Source organism: Trichomycterus rosablanca, chromosome 4, assembly GCF_030014385.1.
Source record: "Trichomycterus rosablanca isolate fTriRos1 chromosome 4, fTriRos1.hap1, whole genome shotgun sequence".
Taxonomy (NCBI): domain Eukaryota; kingdom Metazoa; phylum Chordata; class Actinopteri; order Siluriformes; family Trichomycteridae; genus Trichomycterus; species Trichomycterus rosablanca.
In genome coordinates this window covers 28188570-28206738 of record NC_085991.1, presented here as the reverse complement: position 1 = coordinate 28206738, position 18169 = coordinate 28188570, and the positions used below count along the sequence as shown (strand labels likewise).

Here is an 18169-nt window from a genome sequence, read left to right as displayed (position 1 = left end):
AGTTTCACAGTTGAGAATGCACGTTCTGCATGCTGCATGTTTCTTTTAAAGTTACATGCTCATTTGGTGGCCACTGGTTTAGTGCATGGAACTGGCTATAGCTGATTTGTTGCTGGAGTTTGCTTGCTGGGTAGATATGAAATCATTTTACAGAAGGCTCACACAATTAGTTTTATTTAGTTAGCTAAATAACTAATTGTATTTCTTTTGCCCCTTCTTTGTCCAATTAAATTGCACCCTTGTTTGCATACCCTATTTAGGAAAAGCAAAATTTTTGTTGCCCACAAAAATAATTCAAATACCTCCCCAAAGTTGACGTCCTATTAACGCCTCTGGTTTGTCCTTACATGTAAAAGTAAAAACTAAACTCTTCTGTCCATGAAAAGGTGTCCAGGCCATACAAAATAAGTAAATGACAACCCTTTGGCCCTGTGGAATCACATGCCCTTAACGTTCTGCAATTTAAAAAATCAGAATAAGAATTCTGCCCGGACCAGGAAAAAAAATCGTATACACTGATCAGCCATACCATTAAGACCACCTCCTTGTTTCTACACTCATTGTCCATTTTATCAGCTCCACTTACCATATAGAAGAACTTTGTAGTTCTACAATTACTGACTGTAGTCCGTTTCTCTACATACCCTTTTAGCCTGCTTTCACCCTGTTCTTCAATGGTCAGGACCACCACAGAGCAGGTATTATTTAGGTGGTGGATCATTCTCAGCACTGCAGCGACAATGACATGGTGGTGGTGTGTTAGTGTGTGTTGTGCTGGTATGAGTGGATCAGACACAGCAGCGCTGCTGGAGTTTTTAAATACCATGTCCACTCACTGTCCACTCTATTAGACACTCCTACCTGGTTGGTCCGCCTTGTAGATGTAAAGTCAGAGACGATCGTTCATCTATTGCTGCTGTTTGAGTTGGTCTTCTAGACCTTCATCAGTGGTCACAGGATGCTACCCACGGGGAGCTGTTGGGTGGATATTTTTGGTTGGTGGACTATTCTCAGTCCAGCAGTGACAGTGAGGTGTTTAAAAACTCCATCAGCACTGCTGTGTCTTATCCACTCATACCAGCATAACACACACTAACACACCACCACCATGTCATTGTCACTGCAGTGCTGAGAATGATCCACTAGCATGAAAGGGAGCTAACAAAGCATGCTGAGAAACAGATGGACTACAGTCAGTAATTGTAGAACTACAAAGTGCTCCTATATGGTAAGTGGAGCTGATAAAATGGACAGTGAGTGTAGAAACAAGGAGGTGGTTTTAATGTTATGGCTGATCGGTGTATATTACTACACTCACTTTACTTTCGTTTACACAACATCCACCCTTATGTCAGTACAAAAATAATATGCACATGGAAAAGGTAAATGTACCTATTGCAGGTCAAAAGTGGCACAGGCGTTATGTGTTGCGTTTGGAATCTTGGCCAAAAATGGCCTTGTACTCATTCGACCATTTTATATAAACCAAAAGTAACCATGAATTCTGACTTATATGCAAGAAATATGGTCTTGTTAAGGTAGGGCTTTGATTTGGCAGTCAAGTTTAGATGTTTTTCAAAGGTAGACCAAATAAACACATATAGTCAGCACTGGGCTGTGAACAATTAAGATTGTGAACAACAAAATCTGTTTTAACAGTTTACATCCTTATAATTTATAACTCATAGCTGATGAAATTTCATTTCATTATTATTGCAATACGTATGCACATAGACCAAAGCCTCTAACCTTAATCCAAAGTGAGTGTAAACTAGATCATACCTCTATGACCACATTCACACTGCAGTTAAATGGCCCAAATCTTTTCTTTTCTTTTCTTCTTCATGACACAGACTTGTCATGACAGAAGAAAGTGCGAAATCAAATAAAATCAGTAAATTCTGGGCCATCTTTATATTAAAGGCTGAAATCTGATAGTTTTTTTACTGCACTGCAAGCTGAGTCTAAATAACCATATTAATGCAACATTTACATGAATGAAATCTGTGGATTTTATTTTAAACCTCACATTAAAATAAACGTTGACTTTAAATTGCAATCACTTTAGATTTAATATTCTGTGTTTGATTGTATGGCAATATTAAATAAATCTGTAATTTATTGCTAACACAAACAGACCAAACAAAACTCATTACAACACAAGTCCCAAATAGTTCTATACAGAATTAGGAATTGTGTCTGTTTAGATTAAATTTAAGCACTAAAGCTTGCAGCATAAGATTAGTCTCTGTGCAGACTAGCACATTAATCTTTTCTTCTACCTTTAGTGATTAAAGCCAACTTAATGTTTTTTCTTCTTATTTAGTTAGTTTAGTGGCATAAATAAGGGTGTTAAATGTAAATATTATACAAATGGTTGTAAATCATTAATGCTGTATGTAAACAATATGAAAATAAAATACTGTTATATGAAACCTATGCACTTGGCCATATCGATAGTGCAGCTGAGTTCCGACCACAATACTTTCATAATATACAAGTTTTTTTAATATATATTTTGTTTATGCATTTTCTCCCGACTTTTTAGCATGTCCACTTCCCTGATTGCGTCACGCTTCCTCTCCACTAATGCCAGCCCCGGCTCTGAGCCGTATGCATTTTCACACCCACACTAGACGAGATCAGCTGCGGATCAGCTCTGTGTAAGGAGAGACACTGATCAACAGATTCCTTCCCCGCCCCTGTGCAGGCGCCATCAACCAGCCAGCAGAGGTCGTACTTGCATCAGTCATGAGAAAGTCTCTATCCGGCTTAATGCCCCACCCTTTTATGAACAACAGGCCAATCGTTGTTCATGTGGCCACTCAGCCCAGCCAGCAGGCAGAGCTGAGACTCGATACGATGTATTTGAGATCCCAGCTCTGGTGTGCTAGTGTGTGTTTTTACCGCTGCGCCACCTGAGGGGCCTATATTATACAAGTTTCAGGTTGGTACCGGATAAGGGCCAGTGAACAAAATAGTAAAATTCACAAGCATTTTTAAACCACAAAAAGTATATAACACATTTTGTATAAAGAGTTTTTATTTTGTTTTTCTGTAGAAAACAAAAAACACCTTGTACATGACAGATTTTAAGGCCTATTTCAAGCTTTCTACAAGTGCATTAGAAACGTCCATCATTCACTCCCATACAACACAGATCTTCCCTTCCCCATAATTATTACCCAACAGACAATGAGAGCAATTTTAAAGTCTACCAAATCAAAACTCCATTCAGTAACATGGAGCCCTTAAGGACTTCATACATTTTAAACATGCACGCAAGGACACACACACAGAATTTTGGGTAGCAAAATAATCACACTGATTCTTGGTACTGAAAGGATTTTCCAGTCCATCTGCAGTCATCCTTAGTCTCTGCTGGTGGCGTGGTCCACACAGGGAACTGTCTGTGCAGTTTTAACCCATGAGGTACCCCCTGCAAATGAAATCCAGCATGAAACATGTTAGGTTACCATGTATAAGTTGAAACGAATCCTAATATTCTCAGTCTTATTAAGGGGTTTTTAGAGTGGAAAGCTTGTTAAAATTGAGTTATTGAAACCAGTTAAATAGATTAGACTAAATCTGATGCTGGGTATCCGATTTACCAGATTTTCTTACCCAAGCAGTGTAAGACAGTCTAAAGCAGTTGATATATTGTATCTAAGTTCATCAAATATCTAAAAACACAACGGTAAAAAAAAAACTATAATCTGTATTTGTGCATATTGCCTTGACCAAAGCATGTCTGTGACATTTTACAGATGTCACAGATTATCCATGTAAATACAAAACACACAGCAGCGATGATGTTTTTTTTTTTGTTTTTTTGCATTTTCTCCCCCTTTAGCACATCCAATTATCCAATTTGCATCATGCTTCCTCTTTGCCTATGCTGAACCCTGCCCTGACTGATGAGATCGAAGCTAACCCACATCCTCTTCGACATGAGCAGCAAGCCGGATGCATTTTTGCCACCCACACCTTGATGAGTGTTGCGCCACCTAGCGTTGCATGCGGAGAGACCCTAAGGGCACTTCTTCCTCATCTCTGTGTAGGCGCCTCTAATCAGCCAGCAGAGGTCGTAATTGCACCATTCTGACAGAGAGAGACCCACATCCGGCTCTTTGTCCCACCCCCCAACTGAACAACAGGCCAATCGTTGTTCATGTTGCCGCTCAGCCTCGAGCCGGTAAGGCAGAGCTGGATTCAATACCATGTATTCGGGATCCAGCTCTGGTTGCAGCTTGTGCTTTTTACCGCTGCGCCACCTGAGCGGCTCAGCAGCGATTATGTTTAACATTTCTTGCTCATTAATGGTCAGCTAATTTACTCTAAGGGTTTTAGAATTATATTGTATATGTATGGTAAATATTCAGGGTTCAGCTATTAGCATCATCACCAAAATAGACAATTTGGAATTATTAGTTCTTTAATTAAAACTTGTAAAATTACTGCCTACACCATAAAATTGTAACACCAAGATATGAGGAAGGGAGTTCCATCTGAATATGGCCAGTCCAACTTGGAGCGTCACTAAATATATGAACTAAAATTATATTAAATAACAAAAAGTGGTTGATTTTTTTTTCTGCGTATACTACCTAATATACATACATTTACTCAGCGTTATCACCGTGCCAACATGCTTACAGTTATAAGTGACCCTAGTCACTGGGGGGCTATCGTGAGTCTACTGAGTAGCATAAAAGATCTACAATATTGATTTGCATTTAAAAGCATAAAATAACAGAACACCAGGGCTATTTCATGGACAAAAAAAATACAGTTTAAAGCCTAATGACTGTTATCTTTTGAAACTGAAAATCAAACAAACAAACAATGACAAAACCAATTGTTACCATCCTTGTTATTTTATTATTGGGGCATTTGCACCAAATTAATGTAATTATTTAAAAATATTACTACTTTAAAATAGTCTGCCAACTAAAATCTGTTGTTGGCAGTGTACATAATGAGCTTTAGTCTAATAAAGTGGCCAGTAATTGAAGGCAATGCTAATGTCCAAGCAACACTGCTGTTCTATTTTACAAGCATCACACAACCATGCTAGATTGTGTTACTGATGTGGTTAGAATGGTTTACCACCAAAAATTCTATCTGTTCAGCGATGATGCCAAAATGGCCTATTTTCACTGTCTGAAATCGTGTGTGCATAGCACGAAATTGCTTACAGTTAGTAATTGTATATTTAAAGGCACATATAAGGTACATGTACCTTATAAAATGCTCAAAGAGTGTAAGTAGCTCTGTGTGCCTAACTAATTTGCACTAAAGTATATTTAACAATCAAAAATGTGACAAATATTTGACTTAATTTCTACTAACTATTATACTTGCATGCAGATCAAGAACATTACATTTATCAAGTATTAGTTCATTCTTGAGAAAATAACTGTTTATCGTATAAAAACAAACTATTGTATATATAAAAGTAATAGGAAAACTAAATATTTATTTAGTCCAATACTATGAATTGGAGGCATTCAGGGAGGAAACTGAACACTAACTAGTTCCCTAATTGAAAAGAACTTTGTAAATAAATGTTGGACTTACGGCAGCTTCATCCTCATGAACACTCTGGCCATGAAGAAGCTCAGAAGGACACTCACAAAGCCAATAAAGAGAAGCAAGAAGCGGTTTAGTTTAGGAATGTTGGGTGCATTCGAACGGTCTAGAATGATGAAGCCGAGACCACCCATGGTGAAGAGGAAACTGGATGCCAGACCCTCCATGATGTACTGCCCATTCACTCTAGGAACAGAAAGCATTGATGGATAATGTCAGAAGGCCCTCACACACTTGCTGCATTTTTTAAAAAGAAAAATGAGTGCAATGATTGATTAAAGGCATGAGATGCCATAAAACGTACCTATATGCCAAGAACGCAACCGGCCGCTGGTGACCATGTTCATCCGTCATTGAACCCACACTGGGTGGCTCAACAATGACATCGTAGATTATACCTGACAATAAAACAAGCCAGAAAAACTCAGTTAAATCTGTCTTCATAATAAACTGAATAAACTAAGAGCTTTGTTGGTTTCTAACTAAAGTTATGCTTTCATATAAGTCTCGAATATGCACATTTTATCTGTGTAAACTCTTTATTAAACATCTAAATACCAATGTAGAACTATAAGTGAACTGACTGTTGATACTGCCAAGGAGTCTATGTTTTAAACTATTTGCTGAACAGAGCTGCCAGATGTGATATTCATGCTTAAGATGTTTAGTGATACAACACACATCTTCCATGGAATCAGAAATTAAAAGTCAATAAAGTTTTACTTAATGTGCACGTGCACTTAACACGTATTAGTGGAATAATACAGTAAATTTGTGTGTTCAGTTTGTTTGGTCGTGTAATTCACCATGTAATCACTAAAGCCACAGTTCAATAAACATATAAATGCTAATTTTTGTTGTCCATCAAATGCTTTTTTTAAATTTTATTTTCTTTATGCATTTTCACTCCATTTTAGCGCGTCCAATTGCCCGATTGCGTCATGCTTCCTCTCCACCAATGCCGATCCCTGCTCTGACTGAGAACGAAGCTAACCCACGCCCCCGCAGACACGTGGGCAGCATGCCGTATGCATTTTATCACCTGCACTTTGACGAGTGCAGTGCAGCTCAGCCTTGTGTACGGAGAGACACACCCTGAGAGCACTCTTTTCTCATCTCTGTGTAGGTGCCATCAATCTGCATCAAATGCTTTTTGAGTAAAAATGAAATAATAGATGGGAGATCAAATAGATGTGCAGACTTTGGGCTTTAATTGAAAGCTTTTGCCAAATATTTTGTATAAAATATGGGTATTACAATCTTTTTAAACAGAAGGCACAAATTTTATGTGCTTAAAAGAAATCAGGCAAACTACCATAAAGTAAAATGCAATTTTAATAGTTTGAAAACATTCTGAAGTCACTAGCTGCCTGAAGTCTGTAGCCCAGAGACATCAGTAGACATTGGTTTATTTATTGGTAATGCTCTGCCAGGTCTTTACTGCAGCCATCATCTATCCCTGCTTGTTTTGGGGTGCCCCTGCTGAGTCTGGTTCCTCTCAAGGTTTCTTCCTGTAATTTTTAAGGGAGTTTTTCCTTGCCACTGTCGCCCTCGGCTTGCTCAACAGGGGAAAGTTGATTTGAGACTATGTTCATTGTAAGAAGCATTATATAAATGAGTCTGACTTAACTTGACTGATACACATAACTTATCCACCTCACCATTATTTACTCAGTAGCATGTACTGACCAACACTTGTCTGTAGTCTTGTCTTCCTTTATTTATTTTAGGCATTCTTGTATTTATTGTAATGTTGTCTACCTGCACTGTACTGTACTGTCTTGCACTTTTTGTTCTATGTTTCACCTTGGACCTGGAGGAACGTTGTTTCGTTTCAATACGTACTCGTATATAGCTGAAATGACAATAAAACATCTCTTGTCTCTTGACTCTCTCTTGACTCTTGACATCATGACTGAATCAGACAACATCTTTAATAAAGTGTCTGGGTTCATTGGCCTTTGTAGGTGGAATTTAAGAGGTTTTGGTTTGGTCAAAAGGAAATATTACCTGGCAGTGGATGCTGGCTTTATTTCTTAATCTGACTGTTAAAAACCCAACTACTAACGATTTGAAATTCAAGAGCTTACAAAGATGACCGAGACCACTCAGGGCTCTAGAGTGCGACCTAATTTCTCAATGGTGCGACTAAAAAAAATCTCAGGTCGCACCGGTGCGACCAGGCGTCCGAGGGAAAAAAAAAACAACAGATACACATTAGGCCAATATCATGGTCTAAACCAATCAGAGATAGTGAAGGGCGGGACAATATTGTAGCGGTGATATGTGAGCGACATTCAGCTCAGCCAATCAGAATGCAGCACCAGGTTTATACACGTGCGTTCGGACGTTCTGCCGTAAGTTTAGTTTTGTATATGAGACTCGCCGGATGTCCCCAGAATGGAAGTTCGGGTTCTGGAGCTCGGCGGTGTAAAGTGTTGTAACGCTCACTTAAGTCCTGACTAAACAGTTAAAGTGACTCTACCCTGTCGTGTGCCTTTATTCCCACACCTCCACCACCGCACAGCAAAAGACCCGCAGCATCCCCACCGGACAGCGGCTAGGTGAGCCGACCCTCTACAGTAGCAAGGGGCTAATGCTAGCGGTAAAGTGCCGCGATAGTGAAAGTAAAAACACGACAATATTTTCGTTAAGTAAAATATAAAAATAACTAAAAGACCAAAATATATTACAATACATGTAGTCAAAATACGCAGTGAGTGCACCGCAAGCGATTTTGGGAATCTGTGTAAAAGATTCAGTAAAGCCGATAATATAATGCACTGCATTTAAGATTACACTAACACACACACAAACATATACATACAATTTTAAATATACACACACATATAAATAGATATACACACATACATACACATTTACTCTATTATTTTTATAATTTTTATAAGTGTGCTATAATTAGTCTATAATACTATAATTAACTGTAAAGAAGACAGTGGCCGGCAATAATATATTTGTGACTGGTTCTAATACATTTCGAATTGAAAGGCTGAACAAGCCCAATGCATCTATAAAACACATTACATGCCACGATAAATGCACTGCCCAAGTGTCCCCCTCTCCCCGCTGCCCTTCATTGTCAGGCAGCAGCAAACAGATCATCAGACGAAACCATGTTGACCAGATTGTTAGTTATTTCCAAGTCAATATTGCCTGTATGGACAGTGATTAAAAAAAAAAAAAAAGTGAACCTGTAAAACTGCGGTGTTAAATGCGATGCGGTCGAAAATTTGGGTGCACCTAACTTTTGTGCTGGTGCACCTAAGAAAAAAAGTTAGGTGCACCAGTGCAACCAGTGCAAAACGTTAGTCTAGAGCCCTGCCACTGGTTCAGTACAGATGTTGTGACGTCACAGGAACACGAACATACAAAACAAGTGTACGGAATAGTGTGAGCTTACGTTACCTACTAAACCAACAACTTTGTAAATATGTGTAGATATTTACAATAATCAAAATACATTTCAAGGCTTTGTGTTTTGGTAGATCTGTAGGGTCTTTTGGGGACAGGTGTTCTGTTTATCTAGCTAAAATTTTAGCAAGCTGTGCAGTTTTAAAAATTGATAGTAAATGAGCACAGAGAGACAGAGGAAACTGGTTTATGGTGTTAAATGTTTGTGTTAAATGTGCTAAAGATGACTGCACATTTAATAAAGCAATACAGAGATTTTAACTTCTAACTACAGTAACACCAGTACAGCTAGGCTAGCAGGTTACTCACCTCCAGTGATGAGAAAGTAGGATACAATCACCACTGCATACACGGTCATAGCAGACGGCATATGCAGCCATGACGGCTTCTTAAGTTTAATATTTGGACATTCTAACACAGCAAACGGCAGCCCGACTAATGTCTCCATTGTTTGATTTTGTCTCCACACACTAAACAATTTTGAGGTACCGGTTAGTGCAGAGTGCCGTAATGCGACGTGTACAGGAAATAGTTCACAGGGTATACAACTATGCGCCATAATAAAAGACCCACTTTAGTAAGTATGTGCGTCAAATCTGTAGAACTAAATGGTCTTCTTATTTGATTACGTTCATATTGCAATTATGGCAAGCCAAACAGGAAATATATAGCAAACACTATATATAGAATGAAACTCGATATATGGATGATTCTTCAATTGGGGGAACTTTTACGTCGACACATTATTTATATGTATTTAAAGTGCATCTTGTACTAGCTGTTGACTAGCTTTAGCAAATCCATGGCCTATCTAGTTTTTTTCTTTAAAATTTCTTTAAAAATTGTCATTACCGCAACATGTCATTACCAACACATAATGACATTTTGCTATGCCACTTCGCAAATAAATATGAAATATTAAAATTCTATTTAAGCTCAATTGTAGCCATCATTAAGTCTTTGCTCTACCATTATCTTGACATAATTAAAACTAAATTATTCCTAATTTTATTTTTCAAAAGTTAAGATGGTCAAAAGAGCCCGCAATTGAAGAATCACCCATATATGGAATGAATACTGATATATATATATATATATATATACAGTGTATCACAAAAGTGAGTACACCCCTCACATTTCTGCAAATATTTTATTATATCTTTTCATGGGACAACACTATAGAAATAAAACTTGGATATAACTTAGAGTAGTCAGTGTACAGCTTGTATAGCAGTGTAGATTTACTGTCTTCTGAAAATAACTCAACACACAGCCATTAATGTCTAAATAGCTGGCAACATAAGTGAGTACACCCCACAGTGAACATGTCCAAATTGTGCCCAAATGTGTCGTTGTCCCTCCCTGGTGTCATGTGTCAAGGTCCCAGGTGTAAATGGGGAGCAGGGCTGTTAAATTTGGTGTTTTGGGTACAATTCTCTCATACTGGCCACTGGATATTCAACATGGCACCTCATGGCAAAGAACTCTCTGAGGATGTGAGAAATAGAATTGTTGCTCTCCACAAAGATGGCCTGGGCTATAAGAAGATTGCTAACACCCTGAAACTGAGCTACAGCATGGTGGCCAAGGTCATACAGCGGTTTTCCAGGACAGGTTCCACTCGGAACAGGTTTCGCCAGGGTCGACCAAAGAAGTTGAGTCCACGTGTTCGGCGTCATATCCAGAGGTTGGCTTTAAAAAATAGACACATGAGTGCTGCCAGCATTGCTGCAGAGGTTGAAGACGTGGGAGGTCAGCCTGTCAGTGCTCAGACCATACGCCGCACACTGCATCAACTCGGTCTGCATGGTCGTCATCCCAGAAGGAAGCTGACGCACAAGAAAGCCCGCAAACAGTTTGCTGAAGACAAGCAGTCCAGGAACATGGATTACTGGAATGCCCTGTGGTCTGACGAGACCAAGATAAACTTGTTTGGCTCAGATGGTGTCCAGCATGTGTGGCGGCGCCCTGGTGAGAAGTACCAAGACAACTGTATCTTGCCTACAGTCAAGCATGGTGGTGGTAGCATCATGGTCTTGGGCTGCATGAGTGTTGCTGGCACTGGGGAGCTGCAGTTCATTGAGGGAAACATGAATTCCAACATGTACTGTGACATTCTGAAACAGAGCATGATCCCCTCCCTTCGAAAACTGGGCCTCATGGCAGTTTTCCAACAGGATAACGACCCCAAACACAACCTCCAAGATGACAACTGCCTTGCTGAGGAAGCTGAAGGTAAAGGTGATGGACTAAACCCAATTGAGCACCTGTGGCGCATCCTCAAGAAGGTGGAGGAGTTCAAGGTGTCTAACATCCACCAGCTCCGTGATGTCATCATGGAGGAGTGGAAGAGGATTCCAGTAGCAACCTGTGCAGCTCTGGTGAATTCCATGCCCAGGAGGGTTAAGGCAGTGCTGGATAATAATGGTGGTCACACAAAATATTGACACTTTGGGCACAATTTGGACATGTTCACTGTGGGGTGTACTCACTTATGTTGCCAGCCATTTAGACATTAATGGCTGTGTGTTGAGTTATTTTCAGAAGACAGTAAATCTACACTGCTATACAAGTTGTACACTGACTACTCTAAGTTATATCCAAGTTTTATTTCTATAGTGTTGTCCCATGAAAAGATATAATAAAATATTTGCAGAAATGTGAGGGGTGTACTCACTTTTGTGATACACTGTATATATATATATATATATATACAGGGGTTGGACAAAATAACTGAAACACCTGGTTTTAGACCACAATAATTTATTAGTATGGTGTAGGGCCTCCTTTTGCGGCCAATACAGCATCAATTCGTCTTGGAAATGACATATACAAGTCCTGCACAGTGGTCAGAGGGATTTTAAGCCATTCTTCTTGCAGGATAGTGGCCAGGTCACTACGTGATGCTGGTGGAGGAAAAAGTTTCCTGACTCGCTTCTCCAAAACACCCCAAAGTGGCTCAATAATATTTAGATCTGGTGACTGTGCAGGCCATGGGAGATGTTCAACTTCACTTTCATGTTCATCAAACCAATCTTTCACCAGTCTTGCTGTGTGTATTGGTGCATTGTCATCCTGATACACGGCACCGCCATTGGATGCACATGGTCCTCCAGAATGGTTCGGTAGTCCTTGGCAGTGACGTGCCCATCTAGCACAAGTATTGGGCCAAGGGAATGCCATGATATGGCAGCCCAAACCATCACTGATCCACCCCCATGCTTCACTCTGGGCATGCAACAGTCTGGTTGGTACGCTTCTTTGGGGCTTTTCCACACCGTAACTCTCCCGGATGTGGGGAAAACAGTAAAGGTGGACTCATCAGAGAACAATACATGTTTCACATTGTCCACAGCCCAAGATTTGCGCTCCTTGCACCATTGAAACCGACGTTTGGCATTGGCACGAGTGACCAAAGGTTTGGCTATAGCAGCCCGGCCGTGTATATTGACCCTGTGGAGCTCCCGACGGACAGTTCTGGTGGAAACAGGAGAGTCGAGGTGCACATTTAATTCTGCCGTGATTTGGGCAGCCGTGGTTTTATGTTTTTTGGATACAATCCGGGTTAGCACCCGAACATCCCTTTCAGACAGCTTCCTCTTGCGTCCACAGTTAATCCTGTTGGATGTGGTTTGTCCTTCTTGGTGGTATGCTGACATTACCCTGGATACCGTGGCTCTTGATACATCACAAAGACTTGCTGTCTTGGTCACAGATGCGCCAGCAAGACGTGCACCAACAATTTGTCCTCTTTTGAACTCTGGTATGTCACCCATAATGTTGTGTGCATTGCAATATTTTGAGCAAAACTGTGCTCTTACCCTGCTAATTGAACCTTCACACTCTGCTCTTACTAATGCAATGTGCAATTAATGAAGATTGGCCACCAGACTGGTCCAATTTAGCCATGAAACCTCCCACACTAAAATGACAGGTGTTTCAGTTATTTTGTCCAACCCCTGTATATATATCAGTTTTTATTTTATATATATATATATATATATTAGTTTTCATTTTATATATATATCAAGTTTCATTTTATATATATCAAGTTTCATTTTATATATATCGAGTTTCTTTTATATATATATACTGTATATATATATATATAGATATATATATAGATATATATAGATATTGAGTTTCATTTTATATATATCGAGTTTCTTTTATATATATATATATATATTATATATATATGTATATATATATCAGTTTTCATTTTATATATATATCAGTTTTCATTTTATATATATCAAGTTCCATTTTATATATATCAGTTTTTGTTCCATATATATCAGTTTTCATTTTATATACATCAAGTTTCATTTTATATATATCGAGTTTCATTATATATATATTAGGGCTGTCGAAGTTAATGCGATAATAACGCATTAACGCGATTTCAATTTAACGCGATTAAAAATAATAGTGCCGTTAACGCAAATTCTAGTTAATGTTGAGACTTGACTGGTAGAACTACAACGCTCGGTTACATTATGTTAACATTATGTTAAAACAAACGTTTTAATGTCGGACTTGCCACCGTTTTTCATTTGCGGTTTGTTAGCATAATGTAACCGAGCGTTGTAGTGATGCACTTATAAAGAAATAAATACACGCTATATTCACAAGTTGTCGGGAGCAGAACACTTTTATTAACTTATTCTGTTAAGGTACCAAATACCGGAAAGCTGAGTCAAGCACGTTAGTCCATGAACTATGGAAGCCCCAAAGGGTCAAAACACACTCACTTCGTGTAGAAACGGCCATCAAACCATTGTCACAATACAACCACAGAAAAGTCTGTTACAATAACTACGCCTTATCCCACCTAAAGCACCGCTGATCTACAATGTTTGCTGATGGAGAAATTCTAAACTACAATCTGACATTTACTGCCTAGTATGTGAGTGAATAAAACTCCCTTACAGTTTTCTCTTGTCCCAGCAGTTTTTAACATCAGTACATTTAGCATAAAATGTGTTCACCATTTTAATTGTAACATTTCACATAAAAATCCTTGTTTTCTATAACATTTACACAGATTTTTTTTAATGCGATTAATCGCGATTAACTATATGAAATTCTGAGATTAATCGCGATTAAACATTTTAATCGTTTGACAGCCCTAATATATATATATATACAGTATATATATATATATATACAGTGTATCACAAAAGTGAGTACACCCCTCACATTTCTGCAGATATTTAAGTATATCTTTTCATGGGACAACACTGACAAAATGACACTTTGACACAATGAAAAGTAGTCTGTGTGCAGCTTATATAACAGTGTAAATTTATTCTTCCCTCAAAATAACTCAATATACAGCCATTAATGTCTAAACCACCGGCAACAAAAGTGAGTACACCCCTAAGAGACTACACCCCTAAATGTCCAAATTGAGCACTGCTTGTCATTTTCCCTCCAAAATGTCATGTGACTCGTTAGTGTTACTAGGTCTCAGGTGTGCATAGGGAGCAGGTGTGTTTAATTTAGTAGTACAGCTCTCACACTCTCTCATACTGGTCACTGAAAGTTCCAACATGGCACGTCATGGCAAAGAACTCTCTGAGGATCTTAAAAGACGAATTGTTGCGCTACATGAAGATGGCCAAGGCTACAAGAAGATTGCCAACACCCTGAAACTGAGCTGCAGCACAGTGGCCAAGATCATCCAGCGTTTTAAAAGAGCAGGGTCCACTCAGAACAGACCTCGCGTTGGTCGTCCAAAGAAGCTGAGTGCACGTGCTCAGCGTCACATCCAACTGCTGTCTTTGAAAGATAGGTGCAGGAGTGCTGTCAGCATTGCTGCAGAGATTGAAAAGGTGGGGGGTCAGCCTGTCAGTGCTCAGACCATACGCCGCACACTACATCAAATTGGTCTGCATGGCTGTCACCCCAGAAGGAGGCCTCTTCTGAAGTCTCTACACAAGAAAGCCCGCAAACAGTTTGCTGAAGACATGTCAACAAAGGACATGGATTACTGGAACCATGTCCTATGGTCTGATGAGACCAAGATTAATTTGTTTGGTTCAGATGGTCTCAAGCATGTGTGGCGGCAATCAGGTGAGGAGTACAAAGATAAGTGTGTCATGCCTACAGTCAAGCATGGTGGTGGGAATGCCATGGTCTGGGGCTGCATGAGTGCAGCAGGGCAGTGTTCCTGCATGATAATGACCCCAAACACACCTCTAAGACGACCACTGCTTTATTGAAGAGGCTGAGGGTAAAGGTGATGGACTGGCCAAGCATGTCTCCAGACCTAAACCCAATAGAACATCTTTGGGGCATCCTCAAGCGGAAGGTGGAGGAGCCAAAGTCTCGAATATCCGCCAGCTCCGTGATGTCGTCATGGAGGAGTGGAAAAGCATTCCAGTGGCAACCTGTGAAGCTCTGGTAAACTCCATGCCCAGGAGAGTTAAGGCAGTTCTGGGAAATAATGGTGGCCACACAAAATATTGACACTTGAGGAACTTTCACTAAGGGGTGTACTCACTTTTGTTGCCGGTGGTTTAGACATTAATGGCTGTATATTGAGTTATTTTGAGGGAAGAATAAATTTACACTGTTATATAAGCTGCACACAGACTACTTTTCATTGTGTCAAAGTGTCATTTTGTCAGTGTTGTCCCATGAAAAGATATACTTAAATATATGCAGAAATGTGAAGGGTGTACTCACTTTTGTGATACACTGTATATATATATATATATATATATATATATATATATATATATATATAAATATATATACAGTACAGGCCAAAAGTTTGGACACACCTTCTCATTCCTGTGGTTTTTCTTGATTTTTTTTTAATTTTCTACATTGTAGATTAATACTAAAGACATCCAAACTATGAAGGAACACATATGGAATTATGTAGTAAACAAAAAAGTGTTAAACAAACCAGAATATGTTTTATATTTTAGATTCTTCAAAGTAGCTATCTTTTGCTTTAATGACAGATTTGCACACTCTTTGAAATTTTCTCAACCAGCTTTATTAGGTTTCCACCTGGAATGGTTTTCAATGAATGTTTGTGCCTTGTCTAGAGTGAATTTTTGGAATTTGTTGCTTTTTTAATGTGTTTGAGACCATCAGTTGGGTTGTGCAGAGGTAGAGTTGGTAAAATATAAAACATATTCTGGTTTGTTTAACACTTTTTGGTTCACTACATAATTCTTCATAGTTTGGATGTCTTCAGTATTAATCTACAATGTAGAAAATAAAAATAATCAAGAAAAAACATTGAAGAGAAGGTGTGTCCAAACTTTTGGCTGGTGTGTCCAAACTTTTGGCCTGTACTGTATATCAGTTTTCATTTCATATATATCGAGTGTTATTATATATACTGTATATGCACAGTCTCACTGTTTTACGTGCTGCCTAAAATTAATGTTTGTAAGTCATTGTTGTTTGATCAAATCCTACAGTCAGACATACACTGATCAGCCATAACATTAAAACCACCTCCTTGTTTCTACACTCACTGACCATTTTATCAGCTCCACTTACCATATAGAAGCACTTTGTAGTTCTACAATTACTGACTGTAGTCCTATTTCTCTACATACCTTTTTAATCTGCTTTCACCCTGTTCTTCAATGGTCAGGACCCCCACAGGACCACCACAGAGTAGGTATTGTTTAGGTGTTGGATCATTCTCAGCACTGCAGTGACACTGACAAGGTGCTGGTATGAGTGGATCAGACACAGCAGCGCTGCTGGAGTTTTTTAATACCATGGCCACTCACTGTCCACCCTATTAGACACTCCTACCTAGTTGGTCCACCTTGTAGATGTAAAGTCAGAGACAATGCTCATCTGTTGCTGCTGACCTTGTTACCTGCTTGCTCTCCCTTTTAGTTATGCTGTAATAATTAGGGCTGCCGGAGTCTAAAACTCTCTGTAAAACTGTTTGTCAACTAGCATTGTACATTATTAACTACATTCTCTGTTGTTTTACCCCGAGGGCATTCTGATGGAAACCTGTTTACCCGCCGAGGTTAAGGATTAAAGTCGAGACTGCCGGGACAACGATGCTGCTCCTGTCAGATGTGACGGGTCTGGAGTAATTGCAACGACAAGAAATCACTACAGACATTATTGAAGACTAGAGCGGATAACAACTCTATTATTATTTAATTGTTTATTTATCTATTTATTACCAGTTATGACTTTTAGATCATTTAATTCTGTGTTTGTATGATTTGTGTAAATCGTGTATTTATTTAAAGTATCCTCCAGGCCGCCCAAGAAGGATGGGCCCTGCTGAGTCTGGTTCCTCTCAAGGTTTCTTCCTGTAATTTTCAGGGAGTTTTTCCTTGCCACAGTCGCCCTCGGCTTGCTCAACAGGGGTTTTTGTATCTGTCGGTCCTGGATTTTGTAAAGTTGCTTTGAGACAATGTATATTGTAAAAAGCGCTATATAAATAAAGTTTACTTGACTTGATTGAGTTGGTCATCTTCGAGACCTTCATCAGTGGTCACAGGACGCTGCCCACGGGGCGCTGTTGGCTGGATATATTTTTGGTTGGTGGACTATGACAGTGAGGTGTTTAAAAACTCCATCAGCATTGCTGTGTCTTATCCACTCATACCAGCACAACACACACTAACACACCACCACCATGTCATTGTCACTGCAGTGCTGAGAATGATCCACCACCCAAATAATATCTACTCTACAGTGGTCCTGTGGGGGTCCTGACCATTGAAGAACAGCATGAAAGGGGGCTAACAAAGCATGCAGAGAAACAGATGGACTACAGTCAGTAATTGCAGAACTACAAAGTGCTTCTATACGGTAAGTGGAGCTGATAAAATGGACAATGTGTGTAGAAACAATAAGATGGTTTTAATGTTATAGCTGATCGGTGTATATGTGTCGTAGTAAATGAACAGACAGTAGACTATAGTGTTGGCTTTTTACTTAAGTTTTACAGACTTCACATAACACCAGCATCACATTATAGCACAAAGACACACATGTTGCATATAACCAATTAATTTTAGCTGGGAAAGCCTATTTCTTTTGAAGCAGCTGTCACTTAAACTGCCAACAATATTAGAGTTAATTGCTGAGATTTACATAAGAGTTCCAAGGCAACCGCTTTGTCACAGAGGGTATGGTT

General features: G+C 39.2%; 1 protein-coding gene and 1 long non-coding RNA gene across 2 annotated transcripts; one reads left to right on the top strand and one right to left on the bottom strand.

Moving 5' to 3' along the window:
- Nucleotides 1-3025: 3025 nt before the first annotated feature.
- On the bottom strand, nt 3026-9542 carry ostc (oligosaccharyltransferase complex subunit). Its single transcript, XM_062994119.1, has 4 exons — nt 9334-9542; nt 5897-5990; nt 5581-5778; nt 3026-3439 (listed from the first exon to the last, which is right to left on the bottom strand). Exons 1-4 carry the CDS (start codon nt 9470-9472, stop codon nt 3421-3423), a joined length of 450 nt encoding a protein of 149 aa, XP_062850189.1. The 5' UTR covers nt 9473-9542; the 3' UTR covers nt 3026-3420.
- On the top strand, nt 7986-17487 carry LOC134312287 (uncharacterized). The gene is made up of 2 exons (XR_010011527.1): nt 7986-8156; nt 17009-17487. It is a non-coding gene; the product is annotated as an uncharacterized LOC134312287 (long non-coding RNA).
- Nucleotides 17488-18169: the final 682 nt, after the last annotated feature.

What these genes read in the sequence shown, in the direction of transcription:
- ostc (XM_062994119.1), bottom strand. Translation starts at nt 9,472, where the DNA reads ATGGAGACATTAGTCGGGCTGCCGTTTGCTGTGTTAGAATGTCCAAAT. An exon ending in CTACTTTCTCATCACTGGAG is followed by an intron (nt 5,991 to 9,333) that starts GTGAGTAACCTG and finishes TTTTATTGTCAG; the next exon opens with GTATAATCTACGATGTCATT. An exon ending in GTTGCGTTCTTGGCATATAG is followed by an intron (nt 5,779 to 5,896) that starts GTACGTTTTATG and finishes TTCTGTTCCTAG; the next exon opens with AGTGAATGGGCAGTACATCA.